Source organism: Erythrolamprus reginae, chromosome Z (genome assembly GCF_031021105.1).
Source record: "Erythrolamprus reginae isolate rEryReg1 chromosome Z, rEryReg1.hap1, whole genome shotgun sequence".
Lineage (NCBI taxonomy): Eukaryota > Metazoa > Chordata > Lepidosauria > Squamata > Dipsadidae > Erythrolamprus > Erythrolamprus reginae.
Window position 1 is genome coordinate 171,382 of NC_091963.1, and position 21,146 is coordinate 192,527.

Below are 21,146 nucleotides of genomic sequence, written 5' to 3' on the forward strand. Positions count from 1 at the left end.
CGAAACGGGCTGCGTGGCAGAATGGGGGTGCCAGGTGGGTCCTCCATCCTAGTGGCCTGGTGGGGCGTGGCCTAGCTGCCCTCCCAGAGCCTTTCCTCGAGCCACTGTTCGACTCTGTCATTCTTCCTCACCGACACTCTGCTTGTGCACTGCCCTGCATCTGAAATGGGCCACGCACTGGGCCAGGGTACCAGATTGGTTCTCTGGCCTGGTGGGGCGTGGCCTAGTCAGCACCCCGAACAACATTTTTTGCCCTCCCAGCACAACTTTTCTCGAGCCGCTGTTCGACTCTGTCGTTCTTCCTTGCCGAGACTCGTGCATTGCCTCATGTCTGAAATGGGCTGTGCAGCGCGGTAGGGATGGGTTCCCAACCGGTATGGTCCAGTACGGGTGCACTGGTAGCGGGCCCGCTGATGACATCATTGGTCTCATGCGCTCAGCACGGGTTTCTGGGTGTCGACATCCTTTTTAATTTTTTCTCCTGTTTTTTTTGGGGGGGTGACACATGAATTTTCGGCTCGTTTTTGCTTCTTTGGCACATGGGTGGTGCATGCGCGAGCACCCATGAGCAGAAGCGTGGGCGCAGTTCACTGATGGGTGGCCCAGGACAAGTGGGTGGCTCAAAAGCTAGAGTTGGGAAAGAGGGAAGGGAGAAGGAAGGAGGAAGGAGTAAAGAGAAGGTCGAGAGTGGGGAGGGAGGAGGAGAAGGAGAAAGGAAAAAAAGAATGAAGCAGGAGGAGAAAGGAAGAGAAGGAGAAAGGGCAAGGGGGGAGAAAGAGGAGGAGGAAAAGATAAGGAGGAGGAGAAAAAAGGAGGAGGAGAAAGAATGAAGGAGAAATGAGGAGATGACAAGAGAAGGAGAAAGGAGGGGGAGAAAGCAGTAGAAAAAAAGGAGAATGGAGAAAAGAGGAGGACAAGAGCGGGGAGGGAGGAGGAGAAAGGAAAAAGAATGAAGCAGGAGGAGAAAGGAAGGGAAGGAGAAAGGGCAAGAGGGAAAAAGGAGAAGGAGGAAAAGGAAAGGAGGAGGAGAATAAAGGAGGAGGAGAAAGAAAGAAGGAGAAAGCAGGAGGGAGAAAAGAGAAAGGAGAAAAGAGTAGGACCAAGGAAAAAAGAATGAAGCAGAAGGAGAAAGGAAGGGAGGACAAGAGAAGGAGCTGGTGGAGAAAGGGGGAGAAAGAAAGGAGGAAAGAGGAGGAGAGGACAAGAGGAGAGAAGGAGAAAGGAGAAAGCAGGAGAAAAAAGGAGAAAGGAGAAAGGGGGAGAGGAGAAGAGGGAAGAAGGAGAAAGGAGAAGGAGAAACGAAGAGAGGACAAGAGGGAAGAAAGGAGTGGAGAAGGAGAAAGAAAGAAGGAGAAAGACAAAAAGGGGAAGAGGAGAAAAGAGGAAAGAGAAAGAAAGAAGGGGAAAGGAGGAAAGAGAAGGACAAGAGTGGGGAGGGAGAAGGAGAAGGAGAAAGGAAAAAAGAATGAAGCAGATAGGAGAAAGGAAGAGAAGGAGAAAGGCAAGAGGGGAGAAGGAGGAAAAGGAAAGGAGGAGGAGGAGAAAGAAAGGAGAAGACCAGAGAGGAGAAGGAGGTGGAGAAGGAGAAGGATGAAGAGGGGAAGAGGAGAAAGGAGGAAAAAGAAAGAAGAAAGGAGGAGGAAAGAGGAGAAAGGAGGAAAGAAGGAGGGAAAAACAAGAAAAGAAGGAGGAAGAGGAGAAGGAGATGGCTGGAGGAGATGTCCGATGCTTGAGGACTTCTTGTAGGTCACTTTTCCTGGATCATCTCACGGTCCCTAAATGGATGGTTCTGTTGAAAGGGAAGACCTTGACTTCCCTTTCAACTTCCCTGACTCTCTGGGACCTCTAAGGATGGTTAGGAAGTCCACCAGGAGAAGGCCTTCACCCATTGAGGGTCTCCAACCTCTTCCCACAGGCTGACCCCTGGAAGTCCTATATCCCCAAAGGGACCACCATCACCCGCAAGAAGACCTTCAAAGAGATTGCCAAGTAAGCCCCCTTCCTTATTTTCTTGGCTTCTCTAGAAGGTCAACCATCAGAGAAGAACAAGACCTGCCCCATCGGTCTCACGACCCTTGTCTGGAGTCGGAGGTGGGATGGAACCCCGGGGTCCACCCATCACCAATCCCGCTCTCCTTTCCCTCCCCAGTGCCGTCAAGATCTCCGCCAAGCTGATGGGACATGTGATGGCCCAACGGGTCAAAGCCACCATCCTCTATGCCTCCGAGACGGGCAAGTCCAAGGCCTACGCCTTCAACTTGAAGGAGCTTTTCCAGTCGGCCTTCGCCCCCAAGGTAAACCTGCCAGGAAGCCCTTCCTTCTTTTGGGGACACTGGCCTCCAGTTCTCCTCGGAGAAGAAGGTGGGGGACATATGGAACAGGACCTTCCTGGCATTATGGGGGAAGTCCTGGGGCAGGAGAAGCTGGTGATTTGGGTTCAGGGAATCCACACCTGGTTTGGACATGGTCTCTGGCCCACTGGACTTGCATGTTCATCATTGTGGGAGAAGGTTGGTCGGTCAAAGAGAACCTTCAGAGAATAAAAGATGAGGTTGCATTGTAAGATTCTGGTCAACTGTTTGACACATGTCATGAGTGAGGGACCTGGGGTGCAGCTCCCAACTGTTCTAAAGCAGGTCATGGTTCCTTCTGATACCGTTTCTCCCGTCTGGTCCAAGAAAACGTCTCCCTGAGGGACGCCATGTGGGGCCTAAGGAAGGAGAATGGGCCTTCCTTTCCCCAGATGGTCAAGCTCCTTCCCTCTCAGGAATCCTCGGCAGATACCCTCAACGAATTGGAGGTCCTGGTGGGTGGCAGGTGAAGATGGAAAGATGTTCATCTCGTTGTGTTTCTGCATCTCACCCGCTACAGGTGATGTGCCTCGACGAATACGACGTGGTGTCCTTGGAGCACGAGACTCTGATTCTGGTGGTCACCAGCACCTTTGGCAATGGGGACCCACCTGAGAACGGAGAGGTAATGTGACCCTAGTGTGGGATGACATAATTGGACCCTCTGGATGAGGGTCTCCCAAGCTTGGGAACTGGAAGATGGAGTGAAACTTCTTCCATTCTTCAACCATCCTCTGTTCTTCAACCTTCTACCATTCTTCCACCTTCTTCAGAACTTCGGAAGCTCCTTGGATGAGAAGCAAAATGTTTTCAAAAGAAGAAGATGTTTGGTTATAACCACGAAGCAACCATGACATGGACAATTGAGAATCTCCATAGACATGAAGTCAGAAAGGACCACCGTATCTCCTGGAGAAGATCACCCAAAGCTTCCAGATGAGTGCTTCTCAACCTTGGAAGATGGATGGACTTTAACTCCCAGAATCCCTCAGCTGGACTCCAGATTGGTGGTTCCTTCATCTCAGGAGTCCATGAGGATGGATGGACTTCAACTCCCAGAATTCTTTGGGGAGAATGCGAGAATTGAAGTCACCAAGATGGAGGAACATTCATCCAGAGGCTGGCTGGGGACTTCTGGGAGTTGAATTTTCACCTGTCTTCCAAGGTTGAGAAATAGGCGCTCATCTGGAAGCTTTGGGTGATCTTCTCCAGAAGATACAGTGGTCCTGCATGGAGACTCTTAATTGTCCAAGGTCATGGTTGCCCTGTGGTTGCAACCATGGACATTCTTTGGGTTCTTCCTTTGAAAACGTTTCATCCAAGGAGCTTCCAAAGTTCTGAAGAAGGTTGAAGAACGGAAGGAAGTTGAAGAATGGAAGAAGGTTGAAGAATGGAAAAAGCTTCTGAGGTGAGAAGCTAAACTTTTCCAAGAGGGCGGAGGGAACCCCAAGAAAATCCAGGAAAGCTTTTGAGGTCCTCTCCTGGCTCCTTGGAATGAGCAAATTCTTCTCCAGGAGATTGAGGTTCCTCATGAATGAGAAGATAAATTGACATGAACCCATCAGGCCTGGCAACTATTGACCTCCACCACCACCTATCTTTTGACCAGGCTGCCCTTTATTCCTTCCACCATCTTCCTCCACCTGTTGCACTGGGGATGATGGTTGGACGGATGTCCATAGAAGCATTTGGAAGACCAGGTTCCACAACCAACCTCGTCCTGGCCCGTTGGGTTCTTCCTTGTACCAAACAAGACCCTCAAATCTTCTTCAGATACGGGGAACATAGAATAATCCAATTCCAAGACCCTGCTCCATTGTCCCATCCCTTCCTGAAAGCCTTCAGTGATGGACCGCCCACAACATCTGGAGATGTTCTACTACCAAATAATAATTGCCGTTATGAAGTTTCTCCTTAATCCGTAGGTCACTTCTCTCCTTGGTTGGTTCTTTCTCATTCCAGAGTTTCTCCAAGGCCTTGATGGAGATGTCCTGTCCTTATCTCGGAACGGTTGAGCCGGAGTTTCAGAAGTAAGACATGCCAATTCTTCTCTCGCGCTCTCGCTCTCCTAATTAGGACTTGAGACCTTCTCTGAACCGACTGTGTGGCTTCAATAGGTTGGGGGGGGAACCCTACATTGCACAAAGTCCCAATGGAAAGAATGACGTTGGAGTTCTTAGAGGGCTTGGAAGGACCTTCTGGCATCTAGCTGACGGGAGGTCCTTGGGAGTCAATTTGTCTGGGATTCTACTGGGAACCCCCCAAAGACCCCACCACATGTTTTAGGAAATCAGTGGCATAAAAGCCCCCTTCCCCAAAGGTGGTGGACCTCCGTCCACGTTTATGGAGCTTGAAGTCCAGCATACTTGGGAGATAGGGGGCCGGGAAGGTGACTTATGGGGCCTCAGTGCCCATAACTTGCTTTCTCAAACATCTGGAGCAGCCTCCCCAAGATGGAGTCTTACTCCCCCCTTAAGCTTAAGTACATTTTGGAGCTTACATCTACCAATATTTACAGTATTCAATGTTATTCCTTCCTTCTCCTCCTTTCACTTCCTTCCCTCTCTCCCTCCTTCCTTCCTTCCTTACTCAATCCCTCCCTCCCTCTTTTCCCTCCTTCCTCTCTCCCTCCTTTTTCCACCCTTCTTTCCTTCCCTCCCTTTCCTCCCTCTTTCCTCCCTTCCACCTTCCCACTCTTTCTACCTTCCCTCTTTCCCTCCCTCTTCATTTTCTTCCTTCCTTCCCTCCCTCTTCCTTCCTTTCCTCCTGTCTCTTTCCTTCCTTCCCTCCCTCCTCCTGTCTCTTTCCTTCCTTCCTTCCCTCTCTCCTCCTTCTTTTTCCTTCCTTTCTCTCCTTCAACCCTCCCTCTCTTCCTTCTTTCCCTCTCCCTCCCTCTCTCTTCCTCCCTCCTTTCTTCCTTCCCAACCTCCCTCCCTCCCTCATTTCCTGCAACTCTTCCTTCCTTCCTTCTCACCCTCCCTCTTTACTTCCTTCCTCCCTCCTTCTTCCTCCATTTCTATCTTCCCCCTTCCTCTCTCCCTCCCTCTCTCCCTTTCATCCTTCTCAACCTCCCTATTTTCCTCCTTGTTTCCTCCCTCCCTCTCCTTTTTTATTCCTCCCTCCCTTTCTCCCTCCCTCTTCCTTTTCTTCCTTCCTTTCCCCATCCTTCCCTTCCCTCTCCATCCTTCCTTCCCTCTCTTTTTCCTTCCTCCATATCTCCTTCCTCCCTCTCCTTTCGTCTCCCCCTGCCACTCTTCTTACCTTCCTTCTCACCCACCCTGTTTTCTTCCTCCCTTCCTCCAACCCTTCTTTCCCTTTCTCCATCCCTCACTCTTTTCTTCCTTTCATTCCCCATCCCTCTCTTCCTTCTCCTTTCCTCATTTTCTTCTTGATTCCTTTCCTCCTTCCAATCTTTCCTTCTATCATTCCCTCACTTTTTCCCTTCTTCTTTCTCTCCTTCCAATCCTTCCTTCTCTCGTTCCCTCACTTTTTTCCTTCTTTCTCTCCTTCCTTCCTTCTCTCATTCCCTCACCTTTTCCCTTCTTCTTTCTTCCCTTCCTTCCTTGCTTTTCTCATTCCCTCACTTTTTCCCTTCTTCTTTCTCTCCTTCCTTCCTTCCTTCCTTGCTTCTTTCATTCCCTCACTTTTTCCCTTCTTTCTCTCCTTCCTTCCTTCCTTTCTTCTCTCATTCCCTCACTTTTTCCCTCTTCTTTCTCTCCTTCCTTTCTTCCTCCCTCAGGAGCTACAAGATGCGTTTTAACAGCATCTCCCAGTCAGATCCCTCAGTGGCATTTTGGAAAAGGAAACGCCGCGAATCCAGCAACACCGACTGCGCCGGAGCCCTCGGCACCCTCCGGTGGGTTTCCAGAAAGCCAGTCAGGAGCCTGGGTCTTGCTGGAGGCAGGGCTAAGACTCCGGGGAGATGGGGCTTCCCATAGAGATCCCTCCCTCGGCCGTGAAAAAAGCAGCTTCAGCCGAGCCATAAAGGGATGACGCCACTGACAATTGCCGACAAAAATCCTTCGTTCTCCACAGGTTCTCCGTCTTCGGGCTGGGATCGCGGGCATACCCCCACTTCTGCGCCTTTGCTCATGCAGTGGACACACGGCTGGAGGAGCTGGGCGGTGAGCGGATCCTGCCGCTGGGTGAAGGGGACGAGCTCTGCGGCCAGGAGGAGTCCTTCCGCACCTGGGCCTCCAGCGTCTTCAAGGTGGGGCACAGGACGTGGATCGCCGGCAGGGGGATGTGGAAGCATGCAGTGGTCGGCCTTGACTCCTGTCACAAAGCAAGATGCTCGCTTGTTTTGACATTTCTCACAAATGTCGGTGAAGCAAATCACTACCATCGTTCCATTAGTCAATGAGTATTAAGCAAATCGGTCACATTGACAATCATCACTGAAGGGCCGCTCATTTTCGGCACCACCAATGTGCCCTCCAAGGCTGTCACACGCGCATGTGCATCCCATATGCCCACACAACCCCATCGGCATGAGATTTGGCTTCAGTGCAGATGCAGCGAGTGAAATGTCACACGCGGATGTGCGCGTGAGAGAGAGTTTGGTGGTCTTTGCCGATATTTTTGCTTCCATGCATGTGCCAAAACAAAAATTGGTGAAATTTCACTCGCGCCAGTGTCGTGTAAGATTTTATTTGCTGCGCATGTGCAGAAGTAAGCCTTTGTGATGCACAGCTGCGCACACATCCCAGAATTTCTTACCAGGATGGAGCACAATAGGTCAGTTGCCGGATGTCCAAACGATGATTGCGGGGGGGGAACCTTGGGACACCGCGATGGGTCGCAAGCATGGAAACTACCTGGGAGATGCGCCTGGATGGTGGTGGTGAGGTTGCCCCTCCGACCTCCCGCTTCTTTTCCCCGCAGGCTGCCTGCGACACCTTCTGTGTGGAGTCTGACTCCGTCTCGGCCGAGGTTTTCTCCAACCGCTGCAGCTGGAAGCGCAACCGGCATCGGGTCTTGGCACAACCCGGCATGGCTTTCGACCTCCTGGCAGGTAGAAGAGGAGGGGGAGTCTATGAGCATCCCCTCCCTCTGTCGCTTCTCCTTCTGATTGGCGGCATTGTTGATCCCCGGATCCGCACGCCAATACTTGGGCCGCCGCTCGTGGAAAAAATGGGTGGCCTGAAGTGCGGGAGGCGAGCGTGCAAGCACATGAAACCATCCCTTCTGTCCCCCTCCTCCTACTCTTCTTCCTCTTCCAAATACAGTGGTACCTCTACCTAAGAATGCCTCTACTTACGAACTTCTCTAGATAAGAACCGGGTGTTCAAGATTCTTTTGCCTCTTTTCACAAACCATTTTCCACTTACAAAACCGAGACTACGAAACTGTAACTGGAAAAGGCGGGGAGAAGCCTCTGTGGGGCCTCTCTAGGAATCTCCCAGGAGGAAACAGGGCCGGAAAAGGCAGGGAGAAGCCTCCATGGTGCCTCTCTAGGAATCTCCTGGGAGGAAACAGGGCCGGAAAAGGTAGGGAGAAGCCTCCGTGGGGCCTCTCTTGGAATCTTCCGGGAGGAAACAGGGCCAGAAAAGGCAGGGAGAAGCCTCTGTTGGGCCTCTCTAGGCATCTCCCGGGAGGAAACAGGGCTGGAAAAGGTGGGGAGAAGCCTCCATGGGGCCTCTCTAGGAATCTCCCAGGAGGAAACAGGGCCAAAAAAGATGGGGAGAAGCCTCCCTGGGGCCTCTCTAGGAATCTCCCGGGAGGAAACAGGGCAAGAAAAGGTGGGGAGAAGCCTCTGGGGGGGCCTCTCTCGAAAACTCCTGGGAGGAAAAAGGGCCAGAATAGAATAGAATTTTATTGGCCAAGTGTGATTAGACACATAAGGAATTAAAGGTGGAGAGAAGCCTCCTTGGGGCCTCTCTAGGAATCTCCCGGGAGGAAACAGGGCCAGAAAAGATGTGGAGAAGCCTCCATGGGGCCTCTCTAGGAATCTCCCGGGAGGAAACGGGGCCAAAAAAGGCAGGGAGAAGCCTCTGGGGGGCCTCCCTAAGAATCTCCTGGCAGGAAACAGGGCCAGAAAAGGCAGGGAGAACCCTACTTCAGAACCTGGTCATGAAACGAATGAGGTTCGTAAGTAGTAGGTACCACTCCATCCCGTTTGATGCGCTGACGTACACTCAGTCCTTCAACATGTCGGAGGGACCTTTCCGACCAGGAACGATCGGTTTTGGCGTGTGGGGGGGAGACCCTGGTTGAAAGGGAGGTGATACATAAGACGCAGACCCCCCACTTGTGTGGCTGAGCCATCTCTTGGTCTCTCCTTGTGGCCCCCATCTCGCTCCAGATCTGACGAAGATGCACAAACGCAAAGTCTTCCCGTGCTACGTCGTTTCGGTCAAGAACCTGCAGAGTGCCGATTCCGGGTGAGAATCCTCAGGATGGGGTTGGGTGGGGTGGGAGGTGTTCTTCCCTCTTCTACTACAGGTAGGAGGTGGGAGGAAGGGTTCTCTCTTTCTTTCTTCCTCTCTCATTCTTTCTTTTTTTCTTCCTCTCTTCTTTCTTTCCTTCTTTCTTTCTCTTCTATCTTTCCTTTCTTTCTATCCTTCTCTTCATTCCTTCCTTTCTTTCTTACTCTCTTTATCTTCTTTCTTTCTTTCATTCTTTCTTCCTTTTCCTCTTTTTTATTTTTCTTTCTCTCTCTCTCTTTCTTTCTTTCTCTCTTTCTTTCTTTCTCTCTCTCTCTCTTTCTTTCTCTCTCTCTCTCTTTCTTTCTTTCTTTCTTCCTCTCTCTCTTTTTTCTGTCTTGCTTCCTACCTATCTACCAATCCCCTCCCTCCATCTTTCCTTCCTTCTTTCTTTTTTTCTTTCTTCCTCTCTCTCTCTTTTCTTTCATTCTCTCTCACTCTCTTTTACTCCCTTTTCTTTCCTTCTTTCTTTCTTTCTTTCTCTCTTTTTTCTCTCTTTCTTCCTATCTATCTACCAGCCTCCTCCCTCACTCCATCTTTCTTTCTCACTCTCTCTCTTTTCTTTCTCTCACTCACTCTCTTTTGTTTCTTTCTTCTTTCTTTCTTTCTTCCTCCCTCCCTCCCGTATTTCTTTCTTTCTTTTCCTTTCTTTTTCTTCCCTCCAGGTCACCGGCAGTAGTAGCCATCTGCCCTTTGATCCTAGCCCTCTCGCCATCGCTCCATCCTTTCTTTCTTTCTTTCTTTCTTGCTCTCTCTCTCTCTTTCTCTCTTTCTTTCTTCCTCTCTCTCTTTTCTTTCTTCCTCCCTTCTTTCTTTCTTTCTTTCTTTTCCTTTCTTTCTCTTCCTTCCAGGGCACTGCCAGTAGTAGCCATCTGCCCCTTGATCCTAGCCCTCTTGGCGCCACTTCAGATGGCGCGGGAGGGGGTCCCCCTCCACACTCACCAATGCTTTGCCCCCCCTCCCACGCAGCCGTGCCACCATCTTGGTACGGTTACAAACAGGAGACCAGCCGGAGCTGCAGTACCAACCAGGCGACCACATCAGCATCTTCCCTGCCAACCAGCCAGAGTTGGTCGAGGCATTGATGCAGCTGGTCCAGGACCCTCCACCGGCTGAGGAGCCTGTCGCTGTGGAAACCCTGGAGGCGGGCACCGAGGGTGAGAACCGGGAAGGGGGAGGAGTCCCGGGGGCTGGAGCTTGTTGTGGCTCTCAATTTCATACTGGTGCTCATTTGCATGCCTGTGTTGACATCGGCGGAGGGTAGGGACAGTTGCGTCTACACAGGGAAATGGGGTGCGAGAGACCTCAGGGGTGCCCCGCCTTCCAGCAAACCCTCAGTGGGGTCAGCGGTCCACCGAGAGTCCCTGACTTACGACCACGATTGTGAAAAAAAGGATGGGGGTGAGCCCCCCAATTTCGGAGGACTTAGAATGAGCCCAGAATTACGGATCATACTCGAGGTGCGACCGCAATTGAAGCCAAAATGGTGGCCTGTCCTCAACATATGACAATCGAGCCCGGCATTCCAAGTGGTCTTTCTTTCTTTTCTTTCTTTTTTTCTTTCTTTCTTTCTTTCTGTTTCTCTTTCTATCCTTTTTGTTTTTTATTTCCTTTTTTCCTTCTTTCTCTTCCTCTATTTTCTTTCTTTTTCTTTCTTTCTTCTTTCTATTCCTTGTATTCCTTCTCTTTCTTTCTTCTTTCTTTCTTCTTTCTTTTGTTTCTTTGTTTCTTTCTTTCATTTCTTTCTTTCTTTTTCTTCCTCTATTTTCTTTCTTTCTTTTGTTTTTCTTTCCTTTTTTCTTTCTTTCTCTTTCTCTCTCTTTTTCTTTCTTTCTTCCTTCTTTTTTTCTTTCTTTCTTTCTTCCTCTCCCTTTCTTTCATTCTTTTTTTCCTTTCTTTTCCTTCTCTCCTTCTCTCTCTCTCTTTCTCTCATTTCTTTCTTTCTCTCTATCTCTTTCTTTTTCCCTCTTCCTTCTTTCTCCCTTTCTCTTTCTTTTCCCTCTTCTCTCTTTTCTTCTTTCTCTTTCTCTCTCTCTCTCTTTTATTTCTTCCTCTCTCTTTCTTTCTTTTTTCTTCCTCTATCTCCTTCCTTCTTTTCTCTCTTCCTCTCTATTTTCTTTCTTTCTTCTTTCTTTCTGTCTCTTTTTCTTTTCTCTCTCTTTTCTTTTTTCTCTCTCTTTTCTTTCTTTCTCTCTGTTCCTCTCTCTCCTTCCTTTCTTCTTCCTTCCTTTCTTTCTCAATTCTGCTCGCCCCTCTCACCCGCCTCTATATCTCCATCATAGGTGTGAAACGCATGTGGGTGCCCACCCAGCGCCTCCCGCCCTGCACCCTGCGCCAAGCGCTCACCTACTTGCTGGATATTACTGCGGCCCCCAGCCCACAGCTGCTCCAGCTCCTGGCCAACTTAGCCGAAGACCGAGCCGAGCGGATGAAGTTACAACGGCTCAGCCAGGTAGGGACAGAGAATTGGATGAGGGACCCCAGAGATCATCTGATTTGACACCCTTGCCCTTTCTTTCTTTCTTTCTTTCTTTCTTTGTTTCTTTCTTTGTTTCTTTCTCTCTTGTTTCTTTCGTTCTCTTTCTCTCTTTCTTTTTCTCTTTCTCTTTTTTCTCTTTCTTTCTCTTTCTCTTTCTTTTTCTCTCTCTCTTTTTTCTCTTTCTCTCTTTCTTTATTCCCCTCTCTTTTCTTTCTCTTTTTCTTTCTTTCTCTCTTTTTTCTTCCTCTCTTCTTTCTCAATCTCTTTCTCTTTCTTTTTTCCTTTTTCTCTCTCTTTTTCTTTCTTTCTCTTTCTTTCTCTCTCTTTTTCTTTCTTCCTTTCTCTTTTCTTTCTCTCTCTTTCCCAATCCATCGCTTTCCCAAATGCCGATTCTTGTGCCCGCAGGACTCCCTTCTCTACGAGGAGTGGAAGTGGTTCCGGTGCCCGACGGTCGTGGAGATATTGGAGGAGTTTCCCTCAGTGGCACTACCCACCTCACTCCTACTCACCCAGCTGCCCCTACTACAGGCCCGCCAGTACTCGGTCAGCTCCGCGCCCGACGCCCACCCAGGGGAGCTGCACCTCACTGTTGCCGTCCTCAACTACCGCAGTCAGGGTGAGTGGATGGGAGGACATCGGGGGCCCTCGGAGGGAGGAGAGTTGGCATTTACACGTCACAATGCCCTGCGGTAAAGGGTGGGGGAACTACAATAGTTTGTCATGGCCAATTTGACATTTGTAACTCGCCGGGATCCTCTGGCCACAGGCCACTTGTCACGCACAATTTACCTCAGGACACCTAGCCATGAGACTTGCTGTGACCAATTCGCCTCAGTACAACCCACTGAGAAATAATTCCCTTTAGCCAATTTACCTCAGGACTAGTCACTAAGGGACATCTTGTTGTGAGGCAACTCACTCCAGCCAATTTGCCTGAGAGCCACTCGCTAAGGGATGGCAAGTCCCCTCAGGACAACGGGCTGTGAGATAACTTGCCATGGCCAATTTGTCTCAGGACGACTAGCTGTGAAACAACTTTCCATGACCAATTCGCCTCAGAACAATTTGCTGTGAGACAACTCGCTGCCATCAATTTACTTCAGAATAACTCACTGTGAGACAACTCGCCATGGCCAATTCGCCTCAGGACAACTTGCCACAGGACAAAAGTGAACACTAATATCAAAAACAACCACCACAACAGTGGAATAGAATAATAAAAGGACACAAAAAGGAGGGAAGGAATGAAACATGAAGGATAATTTTTTTTAAAAAAATTTAAAAATGAAATCAAATGGCGGCAAGTTAGCTGGGACAGGAAATGGCAGGCGGAAGGCAATTGCGTGGGCCTCATGTTGGCGTATCTCCATTTTCTCCCCTTAGATGGGAAGGGCCCCATGCACTACGGAGTCTGTTCCACGTGGCTGTCGCAGCTCTCTCCAGGCGAGATGGTGCCGGCTTTCATCCGAAGGTGAGGAAGCTCCTGATGAGATTTGGAGTCCTTCGACGGGCTTTTTTTCTCTCTCTCTCTCTCTCCCCGACGCATCTTGTGTCTTTCTGTTGCATTTGAGATGCTGTGAAGTGAAGGGGGGGAAATCACCAAAAATCGCCGAAAATTGTGTCATTGGCGGGTCTTGTGGTGCTCTCGGCATCCCACCACTGTCTCCCTCCCATCCTGCCTCTGTGTCTTCGGCCAACCAGGATGTTCGGACGAACTGGTAATTTCAGACGATTACTTAAAAAAAATCGCTACAGGTTCGACCAAACTAGTATTTTCCAACGATAGGTAAAAAAAAAAAATAGCTACTGGTTCAGCCGAACTGGTAATTTCCGGCGATCGGTTAAAAAAAATCGCTACAGGTTTGGCCAAACTGGTAATTTCCGGCAATCAGCTGCGACGTCGGATTTACATTAGGCTCGAATTGTCGGATTTCCTGCTATCTGGCTAATCTGTCTTCTTTCTTTCCTACCTACCATATTTCTCTTTCTTTCTTTCTTTCTCTCTCTCTCTTCCTTCTTTCCTTCATTCTTTCTTCCCTCCCTTCTCCCTTATTTCTTTTTTTCGGTCTTCTTTCCTTACTAGCTGCCATCTTTCTCTTTCTTTCTTTCTTTCTTTCTTTCTTTTTCTCTCTCTTTCTTTTCTCTTTTTCTTTCCCTTTCTCTTTCTCTCTTCCTTCCTTCCTTCTTCCCTGCCTTTTTTTCTGTCTTCTTTCCTTCCTACCTACCATCCTTCTCTCTCTTTCTTTCTTTTTTCTTTCTTCTCTTTCTTTCTCTCTTTCTTTTTTCTCTCTTTTCTCTTTTTCTTTCTTTCCCCCCTCTCTTTTTTCCTTCTTTCTTATCTCCCTTCCCCTTCTTTCTTTTTTCTGTCTTCTTCCTACCTGCCATCCTTCTCTTTCTTTCTGTCCTCTTTCTTTCTTTCCTTTTCTCTCTCTCTCTTCCTTCCTTCTTCCTTCCCTCCCTTCTCCCTTCTTTCTTTGTTCTGTCTTCTTTCCTTCCTACCTACCATCCTTTTCTTTCTTTCTTTTCTTTATTTCTTTTCCTTTCTCTTTCTTTTCCTTCATTCTTTCTTCCCACTTTTCCCCTTCTTTCTTTTTTCTGTCTTCTTGCCTTCCTACCTACCATCCTTATTTCTTTCTTTCTTTCTTCTCTTTCTTTCTTTCTCTTTTTTTCTTTTCTCTTTTTCTTTCTTTCCCCCTCTCTCTCTTCCTCCCTTCCTTCTTTCTTCCCTACCTTCTCTCACTTCCTACCTACCATCTTTCTCTTTCTTTCTTTCTTTCTTTTCTTCCTTTCTACCTTTTTGTCCTTCTCTTTTTCTTTCTTTTTCTTTCTCTCTCTCTCTTCCTTCTTTCTTCCCTACCTTCTCCCTTCTTTCTGTGTTCTGTCTTCTTTCCTTCCTGCCTACCATCTTTCTCTCTTTCTTTTTCTTTTCCTTCTTTCTTTCTCTCTCTCTTCTTTCCTTCTTTCTTCTCTTTCTTTCTTTCTTTCTTTTTTTCTTTCTTGATCGGACCATAAAGTAGAGCATGCCGTCCTTCACTGGCGCTGCGCCGCAAAGCGGGAGGGGATCCCTGAAACTCGCGGGGAGGGGGAGAACAAAAGGAGAGCTACCATGGAGTAGCTACAACTCCTTTACTCCCTCTCTGGCTACGAACAGCACCCTGAATTTCCAGCTCCCTTCGGACCCCACAGCTCCATGCATCCTGGTCGGGCCTGGAACCGGTATCGCCCCCTTTCGGGGATTCTGGCAACAAAGGCAACACGAGATAAAGACGAGAGGTGAGTTGAAGGAGAGGGAGGGGTACCCGGGAAGGGGAGACTGGTGGTGATTGATGGCTGTCATGGATGGATGGATAGATAGATAGATAGATAGATAGATAGATAGATAGATAGATAGATAGATAGAGACAGATGATAGATAGACAGACAGACAGATGGGTGGATGGATGGATGGATGGACGGATAAATAATAGAGAGATAGAGACAGATGATAGATAGATAGATAGATAGATAGAGAGATAGAGAGATAGATAGATGATAGATAGGTAGGTAGGTAGATAGATAGATAGATAGATAGATAGATAGATAGATAGATAGATAGATAGATAGATAGATAGATAGATAGAGGCAGATGATAGATAGACAGACAGACGGACGGACGGATAGATAATAGAGATAGATAGATAGATAGATAGATAGATAGATAGATAGATAGATAGAGATAGATAGATAGATAGATAGAAAGATAGAAAGATAGATGATAGAGAGAGACAGATGATAGATAGATAGATAGATAGATAGATAGATAGATAGATAGATAGACAATAGATAGAAAGATGGGTGGATAGATAGATGGCTGGATAGATAGATGGGTGGATAGATAGATAATAGGTAGATATGATAGATGGATGGATGGATTGATGGATGGATGGATGGACGGACGGACGGACGGACGGACGGACGGATAGATGTTTATGTTGTTTATGTTATGTTTATGTTTATTTAGATTTGTATGCTGCCCCTCTCCGCAGACTCGGGGCGGCTCACAACAGAATAACAGAAAACAGTTTCAGCAAATCTAAATTCCTACTAAAAACATTTTAAAAACCCCATTTTCTAAGCACACATACATACACACATACCATTCATAAATTGTATATGCCCGGGGGAGATGTCTCAGTTCCCCCATACCTGACGACACAGGTGGGTCTTAAGGAGTTTACGAAAGGCAAGGAGAGTAGGGGCAGTTCTAATCTCCGGGGGGAGTTGGTTCCAGAGGGTCGGGGCCACCACAGAGAAGGCTCTTCCCCTGGGGCCCGCCAACCGACATTGTTTAGTTGACGGGACCTGGAGAAGGCCCACTCTGTGGGACCTAATCGGTTGCTGGGATTCATGCGGCAGCAGGCGGTCTCGGAGATATTCTGGTCCAGTGCCATGAAGGGCTTTAAAAGTCATAACCAACACTTTGAATTGTGACCGGAAGTTGATCGGCAACCAATGCAGACTGCGGAGTGTTGGTGAAACATGGGCATACCTAGGTAGGCCCATGACTGCTCTCGCAGCTGCATTCTGCACGATCTGAAGTTTCCGAACACTTTTCAAAGGTAGCCCCATGTAGAGAGCGTTACAGTAGTCGAGCCTCGAGGTGATGAGGGCATGAGTGACTGTGAGCAGTGAGTCCCGGTCCAAATAGGGCCGCAACTGGTGCACCAGGCGAACCTGGGCAAACGCCCCCCTCGCCACAGCTGAAAGATGTTTCTCTAATGTGAGCTGTGGATCGAGGAGGACGCCCAAGTTGCGGACCCTCTCTGAGGGGGTCAAAAGTTTCCCCCCCAGGGTAATGGAAGGACAGATGGAATTGTCCTTGGGAGGCAAAACCCACAGCCACTCCGTCTTATTCGGGTTGAGTTTGAGTCTGTTCACACCCATCCAGGCCCCAACAGCCTCCAGACACCAGCACATCACTTCCACTGCTTCGTTGACTGGACATGGGGTGGAGATGTAAAGCTGGGTATCACCAGCGTACTGATGATACCTCACCCCATGCCCTTGGATGATCTCACCCAGTGGTTTCATGTAGATATTAAATAGCAGGGGGGAGAGGACCGACCCCTGAGGCACCCCACAAGGGAGAGACCTCGGAGTCGACCTCTGACCCCCCACTAACACCGACTACGACCAACCGGAGAGGTAGGAGGAGAACCACTGGAGAACAGTGCCTCCCACTCCCAACCCCTCCAGCCGGTGCAGAAGGATACCATGGTCGATGGTATCGAAAGCCGCTGAGAGGTCAAGAAGCACCAGGACAGAGGATAAACCCCTGTCCCGGGCCCGCCAGAGATCATCCATCAACGCAACCAAAGCAGTTTCCGTGCTGTAACCGGGTCTGAAACCCAACTGCTGGGGACCTAGATAATCGGCTTCTTCCAAGGATCGTTGGAGCTGGAGTGCCACCACCTTCTCAACAACCTTCCCCATAAAGGGAAGGTTGGAGACTGGACGGTAGTTATTAAGAACGGCCGGGTCCAGGGAAGGCTTCTTGAGGAGGGGGCGCATGAGCGCCTCTTTATAGGATGATAGAAAGGATCCCCTCCCCAAGGAAGCGTTGATAATCTCCTGGACCCAGCTCCGTGTCACCTCCCTGCTGGCCGAAACCAGCCAGGAGGGACACGGATCCAGTAAACAGGTGGCGGAACTCACAGCTCCAATGGCCTTGTCCACTTCATCAGGTGTCACCAGATCAAACCCTTCCCAGACAGGTGGACAAGTACGGGCCCCAGTCACCTCGACTGACTCATTGTCAGCCGACTCTGTTTTCCAATTGGAGTCGAGGTCCGCCCGAATCTGAGCGATTTTATCAGCGAAAAACTTGTTAAAGTCCTCGGCACTACTCTGTAAGGGCTCCCCAACTCCCCTCTGATTAAGAAGGGAGCGGGTCACCCTAAACAGAGCGGCCGGGTGGAATTCCGCTGATGCAATCAAGGCGGCATGATACGCGCATCTTGCCGCCTTGAGCGCCACTTTGTAAATCTTAATAAAAGCTCTTACAAGTGTTCGATCAGATTCAGACTTACTCTTCCTCCATCGCTTCTCTAGACGTCTCTTCTGGCGTTTCAACTCCCGGAGCTCCTCGTTGAACCATGGAGCTCTACGGGGTCTAGCGCCGCGGAGAGGTCGCAAAGGCGCAATCCGATCAAGAGCCTCCGCTGCAGGCTTCCGGTTTGGAGGAGATCGCATCGGGGTCTCTTCGGCAGCGCTCTGCCTTGGGATCCTTTCTACCCCCTCCGAAGGTGGGGCGGAACATCTTAATTGGTTCCGCCTCCCTGCGGGGAAGGATTGGAGCCAGGAAGTCAAGCCATAGTAGAAAATGGTCTGACCATGACAAAGGCAATGCTTCTAAGCCCCTTAGTCTCAGACCATTACTCAGTTGCTCAGAGAGGAATACCATGTCAGGTGCGTGTCCTCCCTCATGAGTCGGACCCTGAACTACTTGAGTCAGGTCCATGGCTGTCATGGTGGCCATGAACTCCTGTGCCAACCCAGAGGTTTCGCCGAGTGACGGCAGGTTGAAGTCCCCCAAGACAATAAGTCTGGGGAACTCCACCGCCAACCCGGCTACCTCCTCGAGTAGCACAGGCAGGGCTTTTGACACATAGCTGGGAGGCAGGTACGTGAGAAATAAGCCCACCTGAACCCCTAGGTCCAACTTCATCAGGAGAGACTCGCAACCCACAATCTCTGGAGCAATGAGTCCACGTAGGCAAAGGCGCTCCCTGGCTATAATAGCCACTCCCCCCCCTTCCCTGGGGTCGAGGTTGATGCCATATCTGAAACCCGGCTGGGCAGATTTCAGAGAGAGGAACTCCTCCCTCTGGGCCCAGCCAGGTTTCAGTAATACATGCCAGGTCGGCCTCCTCATCCAGGATCAGATCCCGGATGAGGAGAGCTTTATTTACCACCGACCTGGCATTAAGCAGCAGCAACTTGAGCCCAGGGCCAGAATTGCACTCATCACCAGCGTCCAAGGTTGGGCTCACGGAGCCAGAACAAGGGATCGTTATAAGGCAACGATCCCTCGTTCCCCTGGAACGGCTAACTCCGTGGCCCCCGCCATATCTGCCTCTCCCCAGCAATACCGGAATATTCCGACCCTCTGCGACCCCAGAGATCGGTGCCCCATCCCCTCCCGCCTCTCGGGTGTCAGGTGGGCCAAATCCGTCATTCATACTATTACCATTCACCTCATCCATACCGTGACCCCCCCCAACCATCTCAGTCATACCACTCATTCGTCTCATGCACAGTGTTACATACATCCCAATCATCCATTAGTTAAGAAATCCCCAATAGTTAAAAATAGATTAAATTAATAAAATAGTTAATAGTCATAAAAACATTACTAAAAGTCTCAGAATATACAATATAAAATAGAATAGAAAAATAGAAAAAATATAAAGTGCATATAAATATAATAGAAAAAATATAAAGTGCATATACAGTGATCCCCCGATCATTGCGAGGGTTCCGTTCCAGGACCCCTAGCAATGATCGGGTTTTCGCGAAGTAGCACTGCGGAAGTAAAAACACCATCTGCGCATGCGCAGATGGTGTTTTTACTTCCGCAGCGCTAGCGAGGAGCCGAAGATTGGGGTTCCTGGGAAGGGGACTCATTGGAAAGCCGTGCGGCTGTTTTAAAACGTCGCCGCCAGCATGGGCCCAACCTGGGTTTGGGGGGCTGCTAGGAAGCCCCCCATGCCAGCGGCGACGTTTTAAAACAGCCGCGCAGCTTTCCAATGAGTCCCGAAGACAAACACAGAAGTTTGACGTTTGTCTTCGGGACTCATTGGAAAGCCGCGCGGCTGTTTTAAAACGTCGCCGCCGGCATGGGGGGCTTCCTAGCAGCCCCCCAAACCCGGGTTGGGGGTCCGGGGGGTGCTGGCAAGCCCCCCATGCCGGCGGCGACGTTTTAAAACAGCCGCGCGGCTTTCCAATGAGTCCCGAAGACAAACGTCAAACTTCCGCGTTTGTCTTCGGGACTCATTGGAAAGCCGCGCGGCTGTTTTAAAACGTCGCCGCCGGCATGGGCGGGTTGCCAGCACCCCCCGGACCCACACAAAACTGTGCAAAAATGAAAAGTAATATTATCTGAACATAGAGAAGTTAGTGACAGATAAGAAGAGGGGAAAAGTACAAACCAAAAATAATAGAACGTTGGCAAGAATCTCAGTGAAAACAAATCAAATGTAAAAAGTTTTGCCATAACAGCACATTTTAAGACGATTTGCTGTGATTGCATCAGTGACGGAAGGCAGCCGCTTGGCCCGGGATGCTGGGCTGAAAGGAGCCGGGCTTGATCCGCTGAGCCTGGCTGACCCGGAAGATGGCAGCGCGTGTTGCATGCGCCGGTGAGGGAAGCCAAGCCGGCCAGGCTCAGCGGATCAAGCCCGGCTCCTTTCGGCCCAGCATCCCGGGCCAAGCGGCTGCCTTCCGTCACTGAGCCTGGCTCGCCCGGAAGATCGTAGCGCCGTTGGCTGTGGCGGCGGCGATGTTGCTGCCGGCTTGGCTTCCCTCGCCGGCGCAGCCAACGTGCGCTACGATCTTCCGGGCGAGCCAGGCTCAGTGACGGAAGGCAGCCGCTTGGCCCGGGATGCTGGGCCGAAAGGAGCCGGGCTTGAAGATCGCAGCGCGCGTTGGCTGCGTTGGCGAGGGCTTGCGATGGAGGGTGGAGGAAGCGGCCATGGGAGGGCGAGCTGCCTCAGGGAGGAGGATCGGGCGGGACCAGGTGGGGGCTGGAATTTCTCCGCTGGGAAGAAGCGGCGATGGATCATCCGTCTACCTCTGTCGGCTGCTCCGGGCCAGGGCGAAGGGCGGGCGAGCGGCGAAGGGTGGGCGAGCGGGTGCTGGGGAGGGCTTCTCGCCCTCCCACCAGCAAGAGGGGGAGCGAACGGCGTGGGCGGGCGAAGGGCCGGCGAGTGGCAGCGAGGAGTTTGCGTGGGCGGTGGGGAAACTCCTCGCTGATGCCCGCCGCTCGCCCTCCCGCCAGCAAGAGGGGGAAGACCCAGGGAAGCCGCCCAGCAGCTGATCTGCCCGGCGCCATCTACGCATGCGTGCCCATAGAAAAAAGGGCATGCATGCGCAGATGGTGTTTTGACTTCCGGGTTGAAAAATCGCAAATTAGCCTGTTCGCAATGGTCGGGAACGCAATAACCGGGGGATCACTGTAATATAAAGATGTATGTTCTGCTGAATAGATAATAGAGCGATAGATAAGATCGTGGGGCCCTCTTTTTGACTCACGCAGTCTACTGGTCCTCAATGAAAGCAGATTGGCAGCCATTGTTTTTTCGGCAGTCCTGATTCTCCCCTGAAGTCCGTGTCAGTCTTGTTGAGTTGCCGAACCAAACCAGACAGTTATAGACAACTATATAATAGTAAGGCCAATTTCCCCCGCGAGAGCTACATGCTTTGTAATCTTACTTCCCGGATACCCCTTGGAGTATTCTTACGGACCGCGGGAGTGCAGTTTGTCAGCCATTTACAGCGCCGTCTGCTGGCGATGCCGTCCATCCCACCATTGTCTAGTTTACTAAGAGGTACGCTGTGGTCTACTCTGTTGAATGCATTACGGAAGTCTTAAGTATTTATTTTGTATTGATTGTCAAGTGCGTATTGGTGGTATACAAAGAGAATAGTTGCATACAGCATACTTGTCAGAGAGAAACCTGAGGACAGGGGACGGAAGGCATGCTGGTGTACTTACTCACCTCTTAGGAATCGGGAGAAGTCAACCATGGATAGTCTGAGGGGTTAGGGAATGATACTACAGAGTCAGGGAGTGCATTACATGCATCAACTCCTCGGTTACTCAAGTTGTATTTCCTGCAGTCGAGTTTGGAG

General features: G+C 50.0%; 1 protein-coding gene across 4 annotated transcripts in view; it reads left to right on the forward strand.

The window, feature by feature from the left end:
* Positions 1 to 21,146, forward strand: part of NOS3 (nitric oxide synthase 3) — a 39,508-nt gene that overhangs the window by 17,382 nt on the left and 980 nt on the right. For all 4 annotated transcript variants that reach the window (XM_070767143.1, XM_070767146.1, XM_070767144.1 and 1 more), the window contains exons 11-23: positions 1,916 to 1,989; positions 2,150 to 2,294; positions 2,872 to 2,976; positions 4,314 to 4,381; positions 6,091 to 6,207; positions 6,387 to 6,561; positions 7,236 to 7,365; positions 8,656 to 8,734; positions 9,746 to 9,933; positions 11,059 to 11,228; positions 11,661 to 11,871; positions 12,639 to 12,726; positions 14,407 to 14,528. In XM_070767143.1, the coding sequence (XP_070623244.1) occupies positions 1,916 to 1,989; positions 2,150 to 2,294; positions 2,872 to 2,976; positions 4,314 to 4,381; positions 6,091 to 6,207; positions 6,387 to 6,561; positions 7,236 to 7,365; positions 8,656 to 8,734; positions 9,746 to 9,933; positions 11,059 to 11,228; positions 11,661 to 11,871; positions 12,639 to 12,726; positions 14,407 to 14,528 (1,672 nt within the window). The remainder of the gene's footprint in view (positions 1 to 1,915; positions 1,990 to 2,149; positions 2,295 to 2,871; positions 2,977 to 4,313; positions 4,382 to 6,090; positions 6,208 to 6,386; positions 6,562 to 7,235; positions 7,366 to 8,655; positions 8,735 to 9,745; positions 9,934 to 11,058; positions 11,229 to 11,660; positions 11,872 to 12,638; positions 12,727 to 14,406; positions 14,529 to 21,146) is intronic.